At 41.7% G+C, this 24,936-nt stretch overlaps 1 protein-coding gene across 2 annotated transcripts in view; it reads left to right on the top strand.

The window, feature by feature from the left end:
- The window catches only part of DOCK4 (dedicator of cytokinesis 4), a 1,604,094-nt gene that overhangs the window by 507,164 nt on the left and 1,071,994 nt on the right, over positions 1–24,936 (top strand). For both annotated transcript variants that reach the window (XM_078674485.1, XM_078674490.1), the window contains exons 7-8: positions 13,318–13,402; positions 15,962–16,113. In XM_078674485.1, coding sequence (XP_078530611.1) covers positions 13,318–13,402; positions 15,962–16,113 — 237 coding nt within the window. The remainder of the gene's footprint in view (positions 1–13,317; positions 13,403–15,961; positions 16,114–24,936) is intronic.

Here is a 24,936-nt window from a genome sequence, read left to right on the forward strand (position 1 = left end):
CACAGGAGTACACTTCTAAGGCCTCCAGGATCTCAGGTCAACTTCAAAGTCCAGTCTAGGTCCAGTTCCTACTGGTTATCTGGGCATTTCTAGGAAAAGGCCTCTTGCAACTTGTTTGTGTCCATGTAGCCACACAAGAGGTCAGCCAACTGACCCTTGGAGTCAACTTCTTTGTCCTGGGTACAATAGGGAGAAGGTCCAGTCCTGGTCTTATATTCCACTAGTCCAGAAAGTGTTCTGAGTATAAGTCTGGGGCTATGGGACGCCACATTTATGGTTGACCCTAGGTAGTGAGTTCGTAAGTCTCATTGGCATTCCATAATCAATGGGGTTAAAGTTCCCAGGGGCACCAATCACACTTTTTCAGTTGTTTTTGTTTGCTTTACTGAAGACAGGCAAAAAACGACATGACCTTGGGCAATGCCAAGTTAATCAAAGTATTCAGCCACGCTGTATTTGGGCTCAGAGGGTGGGGGGTGTATCTGGGCATATCCTAGGGAATTCACGTGTCCTCCCACATCTAACACTAAAATCCAGTTTGTATCAGGCCTTGTACTCACATGACTGGCTTTTAGTAAAACAAAGTAAGTTCTTTCTCAGTGACAAGCCAGGAGGTATACAATCGTTGTTTTTGGGTCCTGTTTGATTTCTTTCAAGAGCGCAAAAGTTTTACATGTGCCTTAGATTGACCTGTCAGGCAGTATTTTACACTTTTGCCTCTACACGGTGCTTCCGCAGAACCCCCAGCCTGAATATTCTGCTGAGCTCAAAGAAGTCATCTCTGTCTTTTGAGATTAACGTGTCAACCAAAGTGACCTATTGCATAGCTCCTGGGAGGAAACTCACCTCTGTCATACCGCATTTAAGACAAGTATAGCCTGACTAGCTGTCAGCGGCTAATGCCGATTAGCCTTCTGAAGACTCAGGGAGGGAAAATGCAACTTTCTAAAAGTTGCCTTCCCTGAATATTTATAACACATCTGACCCCCATTGATTTGGATTTTTAAAAACAAAAAAAAAATAGTGGCTACATTATTTTTCTAGCTGATAGCATTTCTGATATAGTATTAATACTATTTTAATCTGCACTGTGGTTTTCTACATAGGATGGCTGGGCCTCCCAAAGTGAAAATAGCTCTAGGTTCATGGTAGCATCCATTTCCCACATATTTCATTTTCAAATTCCGTGCACACTGTCTTGTGTGCTACAAGGCCTCCACAGGAGTGACTTGTTAATATTTAAAAGGAGGGTCTTTGCCTCTCAAAAGGGTTATTTTTTTAAGTTTACTCTGTAGGTTTTACACAGTCAGGCTACACAGAGTAGGCCTGGAGTCATGTTTTAGTACCACTGTAGTGGAAGGGTCAATAGGTGCTGCAGTCCACAAGTGGCATTTAACTTTCCTTGACATGGAGGTATTTCTGCACCATATACTATGGCCTTTTAGGAATGTTAAATGCTCCACTAGGGTTGTTAGCCAATTTCAACATGTTTTAGGGTCAGAGCACATATACTGGGCACTGGATAACAGTGTTCCAGTGTTAGCGTTCCAAAATCACCAGCGGATGAGTCCCCCCAAAAATTTCAAACTGGGGTTGGTCACCCAAAAATGGGTTACCTTGCAAGAGTCTCGTTCTCTGTTAACTCCTTGTTCCTTCAAAAAATGCCTGTTTCATCTAGTGCTGTTTAAAAAAATAAAAATGAGTGCATTCCTTGTCTATTTTTAAAATCTACCAAGATACGTTTTCTGCCTGTAATACCATACTCAGTAATTCCCGTCTTCATTCTCTTTCATACAATTACAGGGTAAAATGAATTCTCTTACAACTTTTTTAAAAATGTTTTCAGTCTATATCCGACTTCTCCACCTATTTGGAAGTAGGTCTCATGTGTGCAACCTAGCCTGCTAAATAAGAAGTTTTTGCTTGTTTGATTCAGTATATGTATACCAAAATTGAAAAGTGTGTTTTTCCAGAAAAGAATTTCCGTATTTTCAGAACTCCTAACCTGATGTCTGCAAATAAATGGTTGAATGTTTAAAGCTGACATTTGAGTGATAAATCATGTGGTGTGAAGAACTATTACTAATATTATTAACTTACTACCCGGGCATTGCAGTTATGGCTGTTATGTATGTATGTATGTTATGTCCTGGTCTTAGCGCTGGGATACTTACGGGTTACTATGCGCTTTACAAAACCTCAATAATAATAATAATAATAATAATATTATGCAGGTAGAGGCATTCCACAGTTTTAAAGCATTTTTCACATTACTGCTGGCATCAATGCCTGGTGCACTGAGGTGATCACTGCTGGATAATAAACATGCTTATGATGGCTGGCAATGCAATATTATCTGATGTGGTCACTACGACAACACACTTAATATTAGAACCTAAGTAGCTCTTCTTACAGAAAAGGCTGGAGACTCGGTCTATATTTTACATTTTTTTAATATGATGATTTTAACCACAATATTTCCCTCCTATATTAAGCCATCATAAACAATTTAAACTCCTTAGTAGAATATGCAAGGTCATCGACAAATTGGGTTTGCTTCTTGATGGATATGTAAAATAATATTTCTTGAAAATGATGCATTGTATAATAAGACTTTACACTCCTGCATAATTATAACGATGATAGATGGAACTTCAGGAGCATCAGTGTCTCATCATTCTTTCTCCTTAAAATATGTAGTCTCAATAGCTGTTGGAGTATAGGGGGAGGTGGTCCAAGATCGTGGAGCTGGTACCTAGAGCAATGGTTTCCCTTTTATCCTTGGTACTTTCAACAGGTAGACAGAGAAGTGGCTCAATGATCGTGGTTTAGATGAAAACGTCTGGCATCGATTTATAACTTGAGACGTCTGAAGTACGCCATTTTGATTGAATTACCACCGCCCCTTAGGAGCATTTGTCTTAAACTATGGACTTGAAGTGATTTTTCCCTTCTGGAAATGTGTTCTGCTTAAATGCATTGCACAGGGGTGTTAAATTCATCCCCCAGATGTTCATTTTTTGAGTTACATGTTAAGCGGTATCACAACTGGATACCTGCTGTGGGAGAAAATGCAGGACGTATTCAAAGATAAAGCTTGGAGAGTGAGGATATAAAATAATGTTTATATTTTGCCATAATTCCTGAATGAGACGTGGAGCAAGAAAAAAAAGAACTGGATGGGATGCGGGCTAAAATCCTTCAGAAGTCTTGGCCTTTCTGAAGGTATTGAACATGTGTGGCTTTTTAGTTAGGCTCTTGTTTCAAATTCGCCTCCTCCCACGGAGGCATCTAGACTGCCGCTCACACCCAGCTTTATAATGTAGAAATATAGATTCAAAAGGACTCAGTGGACCAACTTGTGCCAGGCCTCTTTTACCGTCTTTCGAGCATCACGTGAGAAATGAATACATTGCTTTATTAAAGATATTATATTTTTGTATTTATGTACTTCAGGTATTTCTATAGCAAACCTATGCTGACTTGCAGCCTTTTCAGACAATGTGGGTAATTCTTGATGGCTGGTATAGCGTTTAATATTCCATCGGTAGGTTCATAAAAGGCGATGAGAAGACTGTTAATCTCAGGAAACCTGGCCTTTGGTTGAATACAGAGGTGGGAGCTTGATAAAAGTCAGTGATGCAAAGGTCGGGTTTAGAGATGGGTTTAGTTTGAGGATAACTACTAATATTCTCACTGGGCAGGCTATTGCTCCATTGTCCACATGTTTTGCAACGTGCCTAACCTCAATGTATTTTTTTTGTTTATTTATAAACCATTGCCTTTTTATTGGCTTTTGGTGCCTTATTTGTTATTTCCTTCCAGGTCATTACCCCCTTTGGTTATATAGCACTATTGTGCACTCTATCAGTTTCATTTTTAAACACTTACCATATTAAGATATTATTACTCATTGTTCATATGTTATGGTTGAAAAAAAAAAGGTTCGGGGGAGTGTCACAAAAAGTACAGTTTGAAGTTTGACTGTGCCAATGCATTAATGCAAACTTCCCAAGGTAGAAGTAATGATAAAGATGGCTGTTGTGGCCACCTAAGATTGAAACGTGATCAGGCACATCTAAGACCTTCTGACCTTCAATCAAACACGGTGTCTCTGAAAGTGCGTTTCCTCATTCAACATTCAAATGTAGCTTTAGAGCCCGACATAGCAGGCTCTCCTAGCCATTAAAGGCCCGCTCCAGCTTTCGAGCGGGCCTTTAATGGCTGGTAGAGCCCTCAGCGAAGGGTTCTAAGGCTATCAGAACATTCCACCCATAGAGGGCAGAATGATCTAATCTGTAAATCAAAGGCCTCATGGATCCCTAGGGGATTGAAATCGCCCCAGGATCCTTGATTGTGAGGCCTTTTGTTCACAGAAACAGCTGTAAAGGCACATTGGAATATTGGAGCTCCAGGCTTCTACCGGCCATTAGAAGCCCGGAGCGCTCCATTTTTTTCAGTGGAGCTCCCAACATTCCACTTTTTTAATAAGATGGGGGGAAAATATACTACTTTAATACCTGTCACCCACGCATCACTCAGAACTGGATAGTCGGCTTGCAGTGGTGGAAAGAAGAGACCTGGAGACTCTCTCCTTTGAAACTTCCAAAAATGTTACAAGCAAATGGTGGATTGTTTATGTACCTCACCCAGGACATTGCCCAACGTAAAGTTTGAAATGCCACAAACTAGCTTTCCTCAAGTAATATTAAACATAATTCTGAAGGAGTTTTGAAGTCCATCCCACTGAACTTGAGCAGCTGCTGGACATGCTACATAGGCCCATTAAACTGAGGGGATAAAGGGAAATGTTGGGTTTTGCCCATGTGACTTGTTAAATTTTACTTGCAAAGATACATTTTAAACACATTACCCAGCACATTCTCATAATTGGAAATTCTTCAAATGCTGCTTCCAAAGGCGATAAGCAGATGCCCTCGGTAGCACTGACACCTACCTTACCATTAGTATTTTGTGTGGCATTATAACAATGAGCAGGAGTCTGTTTTTTGTTTGAAACAATAGACTAATCAACATCTCACAAGGAAGCAGGGAAATCCATATCTCATAGGGGTTCATCCAACAGCAAAAAGATGGCACTGTCAAAAGGAATTGAGCAGCACTGGCTTGGCATAAGGCAGATCTAAAATTTGCACTGTGGAGACATTGATGAAGGAATGATACATGTTAGCAGACAGCATGGAACAAATTGTGAACAAGAAAGAGATTTGGCTTTGAAAGGACCTAAGACGACAGTGAGGAAACACAAGAAGCTAAGTTTGGGCTAGGTGTTAGAGAATGATCTGACTTGAGCAAGGATGACTGCATAGAACGATGGCACAAAGAGTTTTCACACTCTAGAAGACTAAGTAAGTGGTTCAGGACACAAAGAAAGTTATCTTGTTTCATGGGGGGAAGCAATAAAGACATTTGGTTATTTATATAAATTAAGGAGTTGTCAAGTGCTGCAGGTGTGAAACGGTGTCTCTTTGAGGTGCCTATGTCTGACCATGTCTTTCTCTTCTATCTATTTATTGCTGCTTGTATCTCCTCCTTTTCATGGCCTTTTGTTTCACTCTCCATGTCTAGCACTCCATGTCCCTGCCTGGTTGTCTGCATCATCCTCTTTACTTTCTCTCTGTCTCTCATGGGTGACTGGCATCCCCTCCCACTCACTCTCCCGCTGTCTTGTGCCTCCTGCTCTGGTTCTCTTTCAGGGGCTTTGGCAGTTTGTGGTTGCTCTCATCCCCGGAATATGTCGTTTTGATAATATACATACTTACATATTTATTGATGTTCTCCAAAACGATGGTCAGTCCAGATGTTTATCGGATATGGGGTCTGTACGTGCATACACACACAGCTGTTGCCTCTCAGCCGGCGCTCTGATAGTGCAGACTGACTTAGAAAAGCCACCACCCCATTCACATGTTCGTTGTTAGATTGTACTGAGCAGGCCCAGGGTCAGGTAGTGGAGAGAGATTGCTGATGATTTCAAAACAGTCAAACATGCTATAGAAACACTCCAGTAGTCAGTGTAACAGTTTTACATTGTTCAGTGCTTGCACGTGGTGACCAGATCTCAATAAGTCATTCTAAATATGTTCTTTCCAATAAATTATTATGAAGTAAGATACCTTAGAACGGTCGTAAATAAAGATTTGTTTCTGTTTAGCTAAAGGTGTTGATTCAGGCCCCATTCTAAATATTAATTTAAATATTGTCTTCACGGATGAAACATTATGTTGCTATTTTGGCTTATTATTGTTGCAGTTCCTGACTCAATATGCATTTGATTAATGTTCGTATTGGACCTTAAAAGGAAAAGTAGCCCCAGATGATTTGCCCAGTATTTTTTATTTGTCGTCCATTTGAAGAGTCTTTGGAAGAGACCTTCTAAGTCTTTGTATATATTTTCCATTTCTCTCCTTACTCCTTTGTCACATGGTAACTTTCCAGGTCAGCTTGTGTGTATACCAAAGACCCCTTTGTGAGGCTCCTCTTCTGGCGGGTTTTTGATGGTCGCTGTAAAAGTCCAATAAAGATGTGGGTGTTAACAAAAACAGGGATTAACATTTATCAATGTATACTATTTTCCTAACTATTTGCTTACTGCCCTTATGCTCCATTCAAAAACTAAGTTTTTCTTCGCTGTGGTAGTTATTACTTGGTGTTACTTTTTTCTTTGTAGCGCCCCTACCCTATCACACCTCGGTTTTTAGTGTACAAGCTTATTCACCTTACAAAAACGGAGGTAACATTATGGTACCTCTTTAAATTTCATGTTTTTCCACTGGTCTCGAGCACAGGGAACACTTTTCAAATATACCGTATTCATCATCCATTTAAAGCTCTGGATAAAGTGGAAAGCATGGCTCAGAAGAGCTCTGTATGGGGATAGAAAGGGGCAAAGTACAAAAAAATTGAATGTGAAAGATAAAAAACATTCAATGAGAAAGCAATTTAAAATTTATAAAAGCGCGTGACAGATAAACAGCATGCTTCTGGCAGGTGAGTCGTTATAAGATAAGTGCGGACAGAAAAACAAGATGGAAAAGCTTCAGTGGTGGTCATGTGCACAAAGTACCAGAGGTCAAGCGTCTTAAAGTACGCAGTAAAGCTTGATAAAAATGTGACTAAGTGCCATGATATGCCAGTGGGATTATTGCTTAATTCGTACTACTTATTATATCCAATTAAACACAAAGCAGATACTACGCTTGAGTTGTTTGCTTTAACAGTACATCAGCATTTCTTATCGAGAGGTAAAATTGACTGACCATTCGTTTCGCACTTTGATCTAAATAAATAAAAAAAATGGCATCAGCGCGTGACTTTGTATTTGTCTGCATAACGCTGTCATGATTTGCAACATCTGAACATTCTAATCTGAGTGGATCATTTCGGTATACCCTGCCTGACCTCTGAAGGGTTTAGTGTCGAACCCATTTTGTGATCTGCATTGCAATGTCGTATTTCTGTGCAAGTTTTAATATTGTACATATTACGTTATCGTGTGATTCCGTATAAAAATATTTTCATATTTTTTGGTCTGTACGATATAGCTGTCTCAGCAGCCTTGCGTTTTCCCAAAAGATTATCATAAAAACATTCAGAGGTTTTCACTTTCAGTCATCTCTCTTCAGCCTTCTACACAACAGCCCGTCGTCCCGATCAGTGAGAATTTAATGAAACTCGTCATGATTTTTAATTTGGGACCTCATTTCAAACACAGATTGTGACTCACATCCGCCCGACATCGCCGCGGTCCCGACCCTGCCATTACAATGTAACCGCATACTCATATTTCTCTATGGGAGCTTGTGCTGTGGCCGTAAACCAGCCGTAGCACAAGCGCCCATGGAAAAATTGGATATTCTGTTAATGCCTGCACCGCGTGGCAGGCACCTCAAGGTGGCTGCCATACGGTGCAGGCATTAACAGGGGGTGCCATAGGTTCCCCCTCAGCCCCCAACCGGAGGCCGTGGAAGAATGGAAACCCTGCTACGTGTCCCCAAAGTTGCTTTCTCACGGGCTCTCCATGTCGGAAAGCCTGACATGGATAGCCTGTTGGACAGCGACATTGTAATCCCTATGGCTGAAACGCCATCCTCTGGGATTACGTTGGGACCTCCAACTGGCCGACTTGAGCCTGTCAGAATCCAGCCGGAATGACCAGCCCATTTCAATTCCAACCGCCTACATTGTTTTTAGGTGGTCGGAATTGAAATCGGAGATGTTTGTCGGAGGCTCTCCGACTGACATCATTATCGGCCCCAGAGTTGGGTGAACAGTGACTGCTAAGACTGTTAATCTCTAAATCAAGGAGGTGGCCGTTTGGCCTTTGCATTTTAAATCCCCCCATCAATCACTGCAGTAGAAATAATTGAATAGCTCAACACACTCTAGCATTCATTTGATTTAAACACAATGTGAAGTAACACAAATGTTCACCGAACAGGCTTAACTTCTTGGCAGTCCTCTAGGGACAAGCTGCGGCCACTCCCCTGAAACTCAGCCGTGTTCCTTGCAGAGAATAGTAAACTATTTATTAATTATTTGTTCTTAAATAGTGGTTAATGCTCAGAGAACGTATCAGAGAAAAAGACATGTTTTCACACGCTCAAAAGACGAACAACAACAGTTGTGTGGACTGTATGTACGTTAGGATATACAGAAATAATCAGATGGATGGAGTGATTTGTTACTTTAAAATGCAGAATCCACTAGTCAATATGTTACCTGTAATTACAGGTAACCAAGTGGCACCTTGTTCTTAGAGCAAACCTCAAGGTAGCAACCAGGTCCTATTGGATCCGGTGCAGCAGGTGCTCAGTTGCATCTCGAAAGGGTACCATAATGACTACTGGATTCTACATTTCGAAGTAACAAATCACTCCATCCACTGGTGTTGTTTAATCACTGCTTACTTTGTATGTGGGGATAATTTACTCCACCTTGTTATTCTTTTGTCGGACACGCAGAAAGCCGCTGAACCTCCATGGAGGGTAAAAGCCTGCAACATGTCGACCCCCACTGTTCTATGACTGCTTGAATAACCCCCAGCCTTAGCTCTTTGTTTTAGTCCTAAACTCTGGACGTCCCTTTAAAGTTTGTTCCACAGCCTTAGTTTTAGCTGACATACACTTTTTCTTTTTTCCCTTCACCACACCATGCTTCATTATAGGTTTTGGGATACCACTTTCCTGACAAAGGAAAACATCCCTGAGCTCCTCCCTCTCAGAGAGGAGGTTGTAGCCTGCATTATGACCAGGCTCGTAATGCGAGGAGGTTGCCTTAAGATGAAGCATGCCACCTTCGGGTGGATGAGGGAAAAGGTTCTGTAAAAGATACCTCAGCATTCTTTCTCATATCAGACTGAGGGGTCTATCCGGTGTTTTTGTATTGTGGTAACGGGGAGTCGTCCCCTGTAGGTCTTTAAACCTCCTCAGACTCTTTTTTGTGTGTATCTAAGCTACTTTCTGAACCAGAACACAAGCAACCCAGGACCAGTTTCTCCCCGATTAAGGCTCATCAGCCAGCAATAGATTAGTTTCAGTTGCATAGTGAGCACAGACCCATGTCTGTGCATACCCGTGCCACCTTGGGCCTTACATCAAACACACAAAAGGCGATAGGAGACAGGCTTGCAATTTGTCTTACCACTGGCAATCATCCGAAACCATTGTTCCTTTGCCCACCTTGCCAGCTCAGTTTGGGGCAGTCATAAGCAAATCAGTCTTGACCCTGCCGCTCTTGGGAACAGTCCAGCCCAAACTGCTCACTCTGCCACTGGAACCAAGTAACACCTGACTGAAGAGCCCCAATCAGGGCAAAACTCTTCTTAGGCTGCTTGTCTTTGTCTTACATTCCGGAGAGGATATGGATCGGCAGTTCTGGCTGGACTGTTCCTATTGGAGTAGGATCAAGACTGATTTGCCTGTGGCTGGGTCCAATCTGAGGTGGCATGGTAGGCAAAAGAACGATGGGTTATTGAAGGCTGCCCAAGTGATTGCCAGTGGTTAGATGTACTGTAAGCAGTTTCCCCATCACCTTTTCAGTCTTTCTTGCTACCGTCCATCTGAGTTTCATGATGGCACACATCTTAACCAGGTGTACCAGAGTAGTGTCTGTAAGATGGCTTTGGCAGTGAGAAAGAGACCTGTGAGTTTATCTTGCTCTCTTTCTATTAAGGTAGGGAAGTTTTAAATCTTAGAACTATGATTTTAAAAAGCTAGATGTCTTCCCCCTTACACTAGTGGGAAACACTCGGAGACTGGTCAGTGAGGAGCGCTTACTGATCCACTGAGATGTTCACACCGGATGGACATTGCATGCATGCAAGAATTCTTTTTTGGCTTGAATGCTCCAGCTCTTACCCTTTTCAGGAGTTTCGATGTTGCTTCTTTTATTGTTACCTGCACCCTATTTCTGTGCTAGCCGTTAAGTCAGGGGAACCTGCTGTTGCATTAGAAATCCTCCCTTTGCCACGAAAACTGTTGCACTAACAATCACATCAAGCCTGACAGCCTAATGGGTTGGAGATTGCCTCCCCTTTTCCTGAATGCTTGAGGATGGATTTCCAGCTACCACACCTGCAATCTTGCCTCCTCCAGAGTTTCCAACAGGCCTGGGCATGGATCCAGCCAGCGCAGCACAAGGAACAGAGCAAAGTCTTCTCTGTTGGACGATGCATCTCAAAGCTGGACTGGAGCCCGAAGGGGGCACATTCATCACCCTTCAGAGGTAGATCTCCGTAAAATGGGTACTGAATGTTCTCTAGCCTGGCATATGAAAAATGGTAACATAGGGACCAGAAAGAAGGTTTAGTAAGGGGTCTGTTGCAACCCCTCCTTATGTTGTCTGCAAATGAATAGCAGAATCTGCATTTGGATTTCTCAAATGTCATTCTAGTGCAATTTCAATTACGCCCAACAATTATGAAGTGCAAAACTGCATGTGTTAATATATATGAAAGCAGCAGTTGTAACTATATTTTTACAGGATCAATCCACCCAACTCAAAGCTGGGCTGGCGGACACAACGGTAAAATCAAATTTACTCACACGATTTTCCCTACAGCTGATGCTGGTCCAATATGTGATCTGTGGTCTAGAATGACCTTCAAATGGGGTGGAGAAATGTCACTTCTGGGAAATCATAATTTCTTAAATTCAGTCTGATTAGTCAAATGACACAATAAGAGTATGATCACAAGCCATATATTTGATAGGAAAGTATATATTGCGACACATATATTTGGATTCTAACAATGGCACCTGCATCTTAGGGGAAGTTTCATCTTAAGCTCAGTGATCTTAGAGCTTTGTGAGGCTGATGGTTCCATCAGATAGAGATCTGTTGCACACAGCCCTTTTTTCATCTCCCACACGAAATTAGGTTACTATAGTATCTTTGATGAATAATCCTTGGGCCTTTTTAAAATGAGCAGGTGGCACCATCCAGGTTATTCTTACTCTTTCAGTGATGACTCCTACAATAATCATTAATATTCACTACTTGGCCTGTGTCAGGAAGCCCTTCTCCCAGTGGTCCAAATCTGTGTGGGCTATTTCGCTGTTATGCAGTCTTGCTACTCTCTGGGTGCTTCTTCTGTCTTCCCATTTCCTTGTTTGGGGAGGAGGGAGCGAAAATGAGGAACAACGGGGGCAGCCCCCCTCAAAGTCACTGCATAGTGTGTTCTTTCCCCAATCTTAAGGACTGTCCCGCGAATCCACCCTGGGTCTCACCATTAGAGGACAGTTATCGGTCCCTCTCTCTTCCCTGCACTCCTGGCCTCACCACTTGTGCTGTGAAGTGTTAGGGGTTCAAGTGAAGGCCAAATTAACCCGCCTGGGCCATCTGTCAGCTCCCAGGCTGCCCAAAGCGTATCCGGTTGACTGCTTCTGACCTCCGGCAGTTTGCCTCCACCCCCCCGGCAGGTCATCTAGTATCGGGGTCAGGATATTTCGCCCCCAGAGTCTCCGCCGGGCACCGGAGCCCCAGAGAAACGCTGCTTACAGCATGGCGCTGCAGGCCACGCCCCGCAGTCAACATTTTTGACCCGTGACTGATCAGCATGTTAGAACATCTGTTGCTGGGCAAATTATCTTCAGTTGACTGCTGCGTTAGCTGGACACTTGGCAGTATCCTGAAATTAAAACTAAGCCAGTCGTAGATTTTCCACTGGCCCCTCACCTTGGCAATGCTAGCATTATTTGTGGCTTTTCAGCAGTTACTGTCCCTTGCAATCCAATAGCCCTGTCAGTGCTCCCAGGGACAGGAGTCACATGAATTTCAGCCTTGCTGACGTTTCTCCGATTCGCAGAGCCCTTAGTTGTGTGCAGGACTTAAGGTACAACCATTGAGCTATCAGCATCTCCTGATCTCCATTACTCTGGACCTCTCCCTGTTGGACACCAAGATTTACCCAGAACGCGTTTCCACCCATTGACATTGCTAAACTGTGTAAACTGCTTCCACTGCAGTTATGAGGAACGAAGCCTGCAGTGAGGATTTTTGTCGAGAGGCAAGGGGAGCACAAATTCTCCACAAAAGAGACCTGCATTATTCGCCATATAGTGTGCTGGTATGTTTCTCATACTTTGCCTTCGATCAGCTACACTGGATCGCTGTGCAAGCTTTTGCAGAGCCAGTACGCCTCTTCTGCAGCGTGTTCTCACAGTACCTGAATCTCTGCAGTCTTGAAAAGAGTAAAGAGACAGGCACTGTGCTCAACTCTTTAGAGTGCCCATGGAAGAGAAGCTAGAGTTTGTTAGCATTATCTGCGTTTGTAGTCATGGGGCACGTGGAAATGATTTTGAAGAACAAGGGGCATGAGAAAGGACGTGCTGAGCAGCCCACACAGAAATGTGGTAAATGTATCTCTTTAAAGTTAGACATGAATAGCACATTGAGCAATGTACTGCGTTCACGAACATTCACAAGCATTTTAGTTGTGCAAGCCACCACTTATGTGTACAACTGACTACACTATTCCTTGCTCTTTAGAATTTTAAATTGTTTCAACTCCACTGAAATGTAGTTTCTTAGAGCAATGAATAATGGAGTTTGCCAAAATACACGAGTGTCATTGTTTTGTATTCATTTGGTCACTTGAGCATTGCTTGGGTAAAGGTTATTTGTAGGGTGAGTGCTGCATTGGCGCAGGCGTAAACTCTTCTGTAGTAACAATATCTCACCAACTATGCTTTTCACTGCGGGGCGGGTTTACTGCACAGTGTATGTTAGATGTTTCTTATTCACCATCAGTCTGAGGTTCAGTTAACATTTTTGATTGTTGTTTTTCTTCTACAGACAGCTGGGTCTAGACTTGGTGCCGAGAAAGGAGTATGGAATGGTGGATCCGGAGGACATCAGCATCACCGAACTGTATAGACTGGTACGCGCAGACCACAACTGCATGCTTATTTCAGCATGTAGTATGTAGTTAGCTGCAATACAAAAAAACGGAAGGAAAGGATGCAAAAATACAATCAGGCAGAAGGTTTGCTTGTTTGTAAATGATATGAAGGGTTAAGCGCCATGGGCAGCGATTAGATTTTTTTTTCATACATAAGAAAATCTTTATTCCCTACCTAAAATATGATGTTGCATTTAATTTGTTAAAGCAAGGAAAGTAATAATTGGGAATATGGATTTCCATTTGGGGCCCTTGTCATCACTAACTAGAAGCATAAAACCAAGAGCTGGCCTCTGTCTAGAGGAGACTAGCGTGTTAAAAATGGTGGATTTGAATGCCGCTCCGTGTGATCTCCCATAGCTGTGATTATTTCGTGCATCTCACCCATCACTTTGTTTTCGTTGCACTTAATCCCCAAATTGTTCTGTGCTGAGGCGGTAGTCTTGTGAACACTCCTATCCACAGTTGTATACCATTTCCTCATTGCCCAAAGCTTATTTGTGACAAATGTAAATGTGCCCATTGTGAACCTAGAGAGGGAAACCAGTGCTGGTCACTGACAACCCATCCCAGCTGCAGTTTTTCCAACTTTCTCCCTAATGGAGATGATAGCTTCTGATACAATACAGAGTTTATTATTAAGGTTATGAATACTAGTGTCCTGACTATCCTCGCCTCCTGTCCCTTATAAAAGAGATTTCCAGGTTGCTGTTCTAGTTCTCAACTAAATTGCATATTGCTCTTTATTAGACGCTAGTATTCCAGGCAACTTGAAGTAGCACTGGTTAAACAACTTATGATAAAGTCTAGCTTAGCCAGGCACATCATATCAATTATAGACCAATTGTGGGTACCCCTTTTCTTACTACAATTGTCACAAAGATGCTAACTAAACATTTGTTGCAAAAATTGAATCACACAGTCTGCTTTGGGATCCGCATTTGGGCCTTAGTACCTATCAAAGTATTCAAATGACTTTGTTTAACAGCAGAGGCTGATTACTGGATTTTGCAGACAGAGCTGCCTTGGACATCATAAAATGGACGATTCGTGTGTCACTTACTGCATGTAGTGGGAGCTTATACGTACTCCTTTGAATGGTTCTAAGCCTTTCTTTCTCAGAGAATCTTTCAAATGACAAGGGAAGAAGTGAAAACTCCAGCTATGGCTTTATATTGAAGGATCCCACAGAGCTCCTCTGATTCCATATTTTTGCTGATGGTCAGTCAACAGCTGGTGCTTTCCTCCTATCCAGATCCCACCCATCTATGCAGCTTTATGGGCTAAAGACAAACATGAATGCAACAAATCTGGGTCACACTTTATTGCCAACAAAACAGAATTGTAGCTGGTGATTTTTGTTGGGCTGCCACGAAAAAACTAAATATGTCCTATAAGACTTGGATTGTTAGAATTAAGGGAGTGAAACTGTCTAGAATCGTTAAAACACTTAGCTATATCTATATTAGCCATCTCTTTGGGAAGGACAGGAGAAGTTGCACGCGCGGTGTGAACATTGCATCCATCTCATAGCATGTCTCAAACTGCTACTATCTAAAAGCTTCAAACCCACTATAGCAGTAAATCTGTTCTGTGATTTGTTAACTCTGCTCATTGTCTTTGACTCATCAATCAGTCTTTTCTGGCATCTGCAAAGGATGCAGAATGCTGAGACACATGTGTTTGTTGGATTTTTCTATCGAAACCATGTTAGTTTATCCATTCGTTTATTACACTAGCTACCCATTGGACATTGGGTAAAATTCCGGGCTCTGACACTGATTGATAAATCCTTCATCATCTATGATCACTGGATGTATAGGCTAATATCGTGTATGCCTGGACGCACTATGGGACCTCAAGATGAAGAATGTCTCACCTCTAGTAACTATATTTGATAACACCTTGGAAAAACAATGGTAATGGGGCTCATAGTGGAATGACTGTCCACCTAACTTGATGTGTCATATATGTGGGTACATTTAAAGAGGGCTTGAAGACTCTCTTATTCTAGGTCTCCTTCAAGTTTGATGGGTGTTAGGTAGTTGCTTGTTCAGGGTTCTTGGTGGTGTACTGATGTTATTGACTTCACTTGAACTTATTGATGAAGAATTATAAAATAAATTAACTTGTAATAATGTGAGACATCTAATACAACCAGACCGGCAAAACATATTTTTTAAGTTAAAAAAAAATAATAATAATTCTAGTAATAAATATAAAGTCTCTGCTCGGGAACTGAAACCCTTGCTTTTGTTAAAAGAATTGTCTGGTGGTACACCTATTACCTAACCACAGACTGTCCTAAACCTCCCAACGTAGCATGTCTGTGTGACGAGCAGGATACCGTTGAAACAGAAACACAACTTTCACACTTAATTTATAATGGCATCAGGAGCTTATTGTTTTCTGAATGCTGGAATCTGTAATGATTGATACCTGAATAAGGCCAAGAATTTCTCTTACCCCTAATTTGCGTATTAGACTTAAAACGTGTATGGTGATGTCAAGTTTAATGTATTGTCTTGTGTTTAACAGATGGAACATCGTCATCGAAAGAAGGACATGCCTGTGGCTGCCAGCTGCCATCATCTCTTTGTACAAATGAAGAGTCTGGTGTGCACAAATCTTGGGGAGGAACTGGAGGTGATCTTCTCAATTTACGACAGCAAAGAGAGCCGTCCAGTTAGGTAATTCAGAGAAGACTTTCTGGTGGCTGTGGTGCGGAACTTTCAATTTAATTGGCTTTTCTGCATGTGTGGTTCATTGTGGTGCATACTCCATGCACAGGGAAGTATTTTTGAGTTGCAGATCTTGACAAAGGCCACAATGCTATTTTAGTAGAAAGCTGGGATTCGTATCTCGGCCATGGTGCCAATTCAGTATTTTTAAAACGTATCATCTCTATCTTTTTTTATCGCCGATGGAAACTGTAATATTTTTAATGCTAAAGAAACCAAGTGATTCTGTTAAAAAATCATAGTGTTGCAGGGCATATATACATCAATAGTATACCAATATTTGAATTTCATATTTTCCAAATGTTAAGAGTGCAAGTCACCTCTTCCGCAGCAGAATCTGATCAGATAGTGTTAAGGATTTGGTATAAACAAATAAAGCACAGACATTTTAAATAAATATAATTTTCATGATCAAGTTGTTTACTTTCTTTACCCATCAAATGGTAAATAGTAGTAACATGCAGTTGCAAGATTCTGAAACTTGTAAAATCATTCCACTTAACATATTTAGCTGTCAACTAAAGTTGGTGTAAATGCTGGCTAGTGTCAGCAAGGAGCATTTATTGGGATGGTTTAAGAGATTCTGAGCTGCCTCTTTTGTTCTCCTACTTACCCGGTAATAACCATACTAAACTACGTAGTCTTCTCCTCGGAATATGGCTTCAGTTTTTATCTATATAGTAATAGAAAGAATAGTCTTGAAAACAAAGCTCCAAATCCTGCGGAGGGGTGTGATAACTACCCTACTCTCTTATCACTTTACTCCCTGAAAAATATGACCATTGGCCAACCTAAAAGACAATGAGAATAATGATAATTCTCTACAGTGGATCTCTCTAAGAGGTCAGCTTGTTCACTACTCAATGCATTGGCACCAGGTTAGGTTTGATGAAACAGTGCCAAAATAAACTTTAAAACAACTAAATTATCATCACATCGAAGATACTTAATGAGGAAAGATAAAGCCATAGAGTGAGCTTGATATCAAAAACTCTCTTCTGAGAACCAGACAACTTTTCTCTGACCAAAATAAATACTAAACAAATTCAAAGCCAAATCGACCTATAGCAAAACTGAGATAGGCCAAACAAAAAGCAATTCAAAATTTGAAAACAAACCACTCCATCAGGGGTGATCACAAATATCTAAGAAAAAATTGAGTAGTCTTTCGTAGAGAAGGTGAACGATCAGAATCATGACGTAACAATCAAGAAGGGCTTCCTTTAGAGAAGTCACCCTTAAAGAAATGGTCAATGCTGAAAGATATCAGTGTCTCTGTGACATCAGGCTCCATGAGCATGAACAATGCATCTGTCTCAAAGAACAGTCCCAGGTTGTGCCTATAACAAAAGTATACATCCAGAGGATCTAAATAATTTCCATCGGGTCTCTAACTAGTTCTTCCTTCCCACAATATTAAATAGCTGCTTGAAATGTCATCTTAACATCTACGTAGAAGATTCCATGCTCTGGGCTCAACCCCTGCTGCGACAGGCAGGCCGTGCTCCCAACCTCAGCACCACATAGTCAAAGGCTGTGCACAGCAGGGGTTAAAATGTATTCAATTATGAATAAGTCTATACATTTCACAGAAAAATACCACAGTTAAAACCCGAGTTAAAGCCTTAAACTACAGAAATATGCCAGCATGTTCTTGAACTCGTACAGCAACTTACAATTAACTACTATATACAAAACACCTTTACACAGAAGGAGTTAACAGGAGAACAACATGGCAGATGACTGTGCGATATGTTGTGTGTTGTATGAGTTCACAGACACAACACGAAACCTTTTCACAAAATCCTTTTTTTTCAAGGTTTTCAGGGCTGATTAAACCATTGCTCTTCCAACACTTTCTGTGGCAGTGACATTCAGGAACATTGAGCAGTCCCAGTTTTGCATTAACTCTGGAGAATCAATAGAATGGCTCTGCATATGTTTTGGATAAACTACCTAAAGATTGAGATTTTGAATATTGTGCTACTAAATTATTAGAGACCACATGCACCTTGGATAACCATTATTTCTAAGGAACAGTGGTCACTATGAATCAATATTCCTCGTAGTCATCATGAATGTATAAGTGTTTTAATGAGTATTAGAAGTCAAGCAAAATGTGAAGAGAAAGTGTGCAGGCAAGTTTGATACATTTGAGCATTGTTTGTATCAAAGTGTTCAACGGTTAAATACAGCCCATCTGTAAAACAGAAATGGGAAGATGCTGATGCATCAAAGTATGCAAAGGGAAACCTCTACAGTCCGCAAGGAAGGGGTTTGGATGTTAGGGTAATAAGGGAGTGCTTGGACGATCTGGATAATCTTAAATGATGTATTGATACCAGGAGCAATGGTGTAATTGGCAAAATTGCTCCTGAACCAACTTGAGGTATGGTGGAACTGAAGAGTCTGTTGGTACACCATATTCAGATTATCTGACCTCTCCAGCACTTGTTGCACCCAATTTCCTTTGCTTGCAGACCCCTTAAATTGAATACACTAAAGCATTGGCATCTTCCTTTTTGAGATTTGTAATCTTGCTTCATATAACTAACTCAGGTCAACATTGAATCTTTGTCCTGATGATCAACCCTCATTAATAGGCAATTGAAACTCCGTTGATATTTAATACAGACCCGGCCATATGAGTTTTATTTGTATTGCTATGTGTGGCTCTGGTAGAGAGCCACTAGCGTGAAAACTGGATTCAAATCCAGTTACTCACTGCTGTGATGTAGCAACAGTTGTTAACAAAAGCTGTTACCCACTCATGCTACATTATAAAGGAATTCTACGCTTCTCTGGCTGTCCTCTCTAAGGATCAGTCAGAGCAGTGCTGGGAATCAGGGAGCACAACTTCTGGAGGAAAGGGCACAGAGAGTGGTAAAAGTGAGCGGCAGGAAGCCAGGTATTTGTTTTAAACATTTTGGGCACAGAAGACCGTCCCAGTCATGTATGGCTTCCCATTACCTGTCTGCCTACACGTAGCAGTTGAAAGCAGCGACAGATGATTTGGGGGGTTTTTCACCTCGCTGTTCCGGGTGACATCTATTTGATGTCAATCAGATCTCTTTGGTCAAAAAATGCTTGTAATTCAGTTTCCCATCTATAAATCTATATATTATGTAAGGCTCTGATAGAGAGCCTCTAATGTTTATTTCAGTTCCTGAATCTCATAACCGACTGCCATGGCATAGCAACACTTGATAACAAAACTGGTTACCCACTGTTGTGTTGTCATGAAGCCCTTTCAGGCCAGGCTAACAGGCCTCCCTGAGAGCCTGTCCAAGCAACTCTGCTTGTCTGGTTTGACTGGGAACACAAGGCACAGCTGCAGCGGGAAGGAAGGTAGGGAATTTGGTAGAGGTTGTCAAGGATGGCAAATACGTTTTTTCCCTTTTTTAAACCTTTCTGACGGTGTTACATGACCAAGGTCATGTTTTGTATCGCTCCCTCATTGCGCCACTGTGGAGCAGTTGAAAGTAGGGGCTGACGATTTTTGGGCCATATACAACAAAAAATTATAGATGGGTAAAAAGTGAATTACGAGGATGTTTTTCACCTCGGGGTTTGAGTGATATCATAAACAACTCGAATTTTTGTCTTGATGTCTATTTAATGTCACTCAGAAACTCTTGGTGGAAAACATTCCCGTAATTTACTGCTTCCCATCTACAATTCTACATATTCATTAAAAACATGCATACATTCATACTTATTACATGAGATGTATTGCTTTCATGGGGACCACTGTTTTTTAAAAGTTCCAAAATATTATAGCTGCAGTATTGACTACCAATATATGCAGGTACACATAGGTATACATAGGTATATAAAGATTTACCATACTACACTCTATAAATATGCACCTCAATAATATATAGGCCTTAAAGGGATAAGGATTTGGAGTTAAGAATTGTCAATTTCTACTTGTCTATATATGCAGATACGGGTAATATTATGGTAGTCGATGACTAGACCACAATTTTTTGGAAGAATATTATCATTGTGCTTGATATTCGGATATACATCCAGGTCCTAAAATTGTATTCTTGGTTTAACAGATGGAATATTTTACATATAATATCTGTAGTAGATAGTTCCGATCTAATGGCCTTAATGGAAGTATACTTGTCTGCTGACCAAAGGTTATTACAAAACGTCTCCTCTCACTGTTCCAACACAAGTAATCCTTCAATGGTTGCCATTGAATAGCACTGATTAACAGTCAGGGGTTTTTCAATTGATATTCTGTCCCTGCTCTCTTCTTATCTTGAACCCTCAACTGTATAAACATCTTTTGAGGATTCTCCAGCCTTTCGTGTCCTGTTGTCCTATTTTAAAAGCAATTTGCACCATATTTCTTGATAATGTTTTTTAGGTGATACCTCTAGCTTTCTTGCATTACTGTAGTACAGAAGTTTATGATTTTAGTTTTTTCTGGATTCATTTTCTAATAATGTATATTACTGCATACCTTGAAGCATCTCCGTAAGGCCTGACGCTGTCTCCACTATCGAGGTGCTGCCCGGAAAACTTAATACCTAATTATTGCTATCCACTAAGATGGTAGCTGCTGATCTGTAGCACTACAAAACTTTGGGAAACTCAGCAATACACATGATAATTAATGAGATGTTGAAGGATAAAGACCTTGCCTAATGCCATTCCTTGTCATTATTTGTGGCGCCCTTTCCACAGCAAAAGGTTCACTTTTTCTTGGGTTTTTGTGTGCAGAGCAGTGAGGACTTTTAACAGTACATCTTGAATGGCAGATGATTAGTCCTCTGGTTCATGAAGAACACCAGAACTAGTTCTGTATGTTTACATTCTAAGCAAAGCCAAAGCACATAGCCTACTCGGAGGGGACTATGCCATTTGAATGACTAGTGGATCTTAAAGGTGCTGGATTCTGGCAGACTAACCTCTTTGATTTGTAAGTGAAGTGACATCTTGAAAACACTTGAGTGTCTTTATCTTGCCAGACTGTTTTTGAGATCTGGATATCATTGGTTACCATGGTATCTATTTACAATCCATGTATTGGTATTTATGTAGGGCAAATCTAGCTGGGTAGCAATGGAGTGATGTACATCAGTTGAGGATTTACGCTTATCACAACAGTAGTATATTTCACATATTTACAATTGCAGAACCCAGGCCCCCATTCCAAAGTCAGCAGTTATCCACTAGACCACATCTCTTTTCTACAATTATTGGTATTTGTACCGAACTTGGAAAGTACTGAAGTGCATGTAAACTTTGCTCATCCTTTATGGAACCAATATGTCATACGTGTAGTTTAAATATAAATGTGACCAGAAATAACATCAACACTAAGGTAGTTCTCATTGTGTACTTGTAGATTAGATAGACTTGTAGCATGCATGAAAGATACAAGATGAATCAAAACTAGTCTTTTAACCAGGAGTCTCTATGCCTTGTCATGTTCTGATGTCCGGTTTAACCACTTTGTGATCGTTCTGTAGCATTAACATCAGTGGTACCCTGAGCTCACTGTGGGGCAAAATACAAATCCCCAAAAAATAAATGGTGGTACTTTGGACAAGAATTAATACATTTAAGAATAACCACCTTGTTATTGAACAATGTTATTTCCTAGAGCAAATTAGTTCTCATCTAATATGAAGTAAGGAACTTTGTACCTCTTCTCAAATAGACGTTTCCATCCTAACTAATATATTGGCTTGTTCCATCATGTACCATATCTAGCCAGTCCAGGAGGCTACCTTATGTTTTGGTACTGCAATAAGGATAATCCTGTATCTCTCTTCTCTTATGTTTTTACTCTCTCTTCTTTTCTTTTCTATCTCCTTTCCCCTTCTTTCGTTCTCTCCCTCATTGTCTTCCTTCTTTCTCTCTGATTGCAAACAGTTCAAACCACCTTGCTGTCTCAATAAGCCAATCAATACTTGTAAAGCGCAGCTTATAAATCCGCATGGTTATCCAGGCGCTGGGTTTCTGGGCTAAGTTGAAAAGTCAGGTCTTAAGTATCTTTCTGAAGTCTGTCAGCGAGGGTGATATTCGGAGGTGGAGAGGGAGGGTGTTCCAGGACTTGGCAGCGAGCTGGGCGAAGGAGCAGCCTCCACTGTAGCTCCAGTGGATGTGCGGTGTCCGTGAAAGAGCGAGGGAGGCAGAGCGCAGGTTTCTGGGCAGTTGGTGGAAGTTCAGGTGGTAGTTCATGTAGGCTAGTCTTTCGTCATGGAGGGCTATGTAGGCAGGTCAGTAGTTTGAATTGGCATCACTTCTGGATGATGATGTGGGTCAATTTGGGAAGGTTGAGGGTCAGTCTGGCTTCTGAATTCTATATCGTTCCTGCATACAGTGCATTGACATAGTGCAGCCGACTGGTGATTAGGGCATGCATGAATGTTTTCCCTTGCTTATGGGGAGCCATTTGAAGATTCTTCGGAGCATGCGAAGAGTGTGGAAGCAGGCAGAGGAGAATGTGTTAATCTGTTGTTTCATGGTGAGTTTGCAGGTTGCTGGCGCGGTTCTTACGTGTGGGTATGGGTTTAAATTCAGCAGGCCACCAGGTGTCGTTCTAGAGGGAAGCATGATTTCCAAAGATCAGCACTTCAGTCTTGTCTGTGTTGAGCTTCAAGTGTTGTTGCTCATCCAGGCTGTGACGTTCTTCATGAAGTTGTGGAAGTTGGTCTTGGTGGTGGGGTCTACAGAGAGCGAGAAGCTCAGCTGGGTGTCATTGGTATAGGATATGATGTTGATATCATGGGTTATGACGATGTTGGTGTTGGTCATCTAGGTGTTGAAGAGGGTGGGGCTGAGGGGTGAGCCTTGAGGTATGCCACAGATAGTGCTCATAGGTTCTGAGGTGAAGGGGTGAGGCGCATTCTCTGCGGGTGTCTCGTTAGGAAAGATGCAATCCATCTGCGTGCTTCTCTCATGATTCCGATCTGGTGCAGTCTCTTGATAAGTGTGTTGTTCGAAACAGTATTGAAGGCTACAGAGAGGTCGGGAAGGATCATGGCGGCCAATTCTCCTCTGTTGAATAGTCAGAATGTTGTCCTTGGCGCCCATTAGGGCCATCTTGGTACTGTGGTTGGCTCAGAAACCAGATTTAGAGGTCTAGCAGGTTCTTTCTCTCCAGTTGTTCAGTGAGATGACGGTTGATGGGGATGTATGATGATACAACGCGTACCATCACAACGCGGTATGTTACATCGCGGTTTTGAGAACTCAAGTTGTTACATCGACTTGCGCTGGAGGGCCCTGGACTTAGGAATAGTGTGAATTACTATTCCAACTCCAGTCTACGTACAGTAGGGAAGGTGTTGGAATATTAATTCACACTATGCCTTAGTCTAGAGCGCCCTCCAGTGCAAGTCGATGTAACGACTTGCGTTGTTAAAACCACGATGTAACTATCCCGCGTTGTAATGGTTTCGTGGTAAAGGATGTTTCCTGTGGATGGCCTTCTTTGGCGGGAAATGGGAGCGGCGAGATAGGGCGGTAGTTCTGGAGTTTGCTGGAGTCTGCGGAGGGTTTCTTAAAGAGATTCCTGACTTCTACATGTTTCCATGTGTCTGGAAAGGTGCCTATGGCGATGGATTAGTTGAGGATGGTGATGAGTTGGTGGCTGATCTTGTTTCTTCACAGGTTGAAGAGGCGATGGGGGCAGGGTTCGTTGGTGTTCCCGAGTGGATGGCGTTCATCATTGATGTGGTGTTAGGTGCATGAGTACCACTCTCCTCAGGGCCAATACCCTTCCTGATCTCTTCCCTGAACAAAAACAGAATTGGCAATTTCTGACATCTTTCTGTGCAAGTATGTCCTCGATATTTGAACTATGCCCAGGCATATTTTATTTTTTGTGTCCCAGGAACACATGATTTTTCAGAGTGACCTTTTCTAATGTGGCTTCACCAGCATTTATTGCCTAAAAAACGTGTGGTCTGCTCTTTAAGGACCTTGCAATACCCTGGTACAACTTCCCCTTTCTGTAATCTGAAAATACTCCTGTAGTTCAATTTTTCATTCATTAAGTGATTCAGTGGATCTTTTCTTGGTTATTCACATGTTTACACCGGCCGTGGATAAGCTCATGGTGCCCTGAGAGACCAAAGATTGTCTATGATGCTCTAAGTGATCCCTATGCACCATTTCCTGCATTTATCCTGTGGTGTTCCACATGGAATGGTCGGCCATGATGTGGGCACCCGATGGAAATGACGCATGCATTCAATGGCCGACATAGCTGAGTGTTAATTGCAGAGGCCTTTAGTGTTCATTGCGATACCATGTGGGCATTCGAGAAAGGATCACAACTCCTGCATCAAATTTGAAGTACGTTGTCTAGTCACCACCTTTTACCTCCTTCCACGCCACCCATATCTCACCAATCTTGCGCGGTTTCTAGAGCACTGGTGTCTATGGAGCCGGCTTGATTGTACTTTTGCCCTGGGCACTTGTTTATTTAATTTCTGTGTTTTTGAACTAGTGAAGTATCAAGCAAACTTGCTGCAATCTCTGATCCTTGTTTATTTAAAGCAGTGCTATTCATTTTATTGTGGGTTGTTTGATGCCTGGTGCATTTGTGTTCCTAATGAGCTCTGCCACAATTGATAGACTGCGTAGTTGGCAGCTTTATGCTGAACTCCTGGCTGTCAGTGTGAGGCAGCAAAACCACAAACTGAAACAGATATTCCCACTTCACGTTAACGTCACTGAAGAAATGTGCTTTAAAATTCTGCATCTAATGTGCTCTGGGTGCGTCCTGCTCTTCTGCCAGGT

This window comes from Lissotriton helveticus, chromosome 1_1 (assembly GCF_964261635.1).
Source record: "Lissotriton helveticus chromosome 1_1, aLisHel1.1, whole genome shotgun sequence".
In the NCBI taxonomy this organism is placed as follows: domain Eukaryota; kingdom Metazoa; phylum Chordata; class Amphibia; order Caudata; family Salamandridae; genus Lissotriton; species Lissotriton helveticus.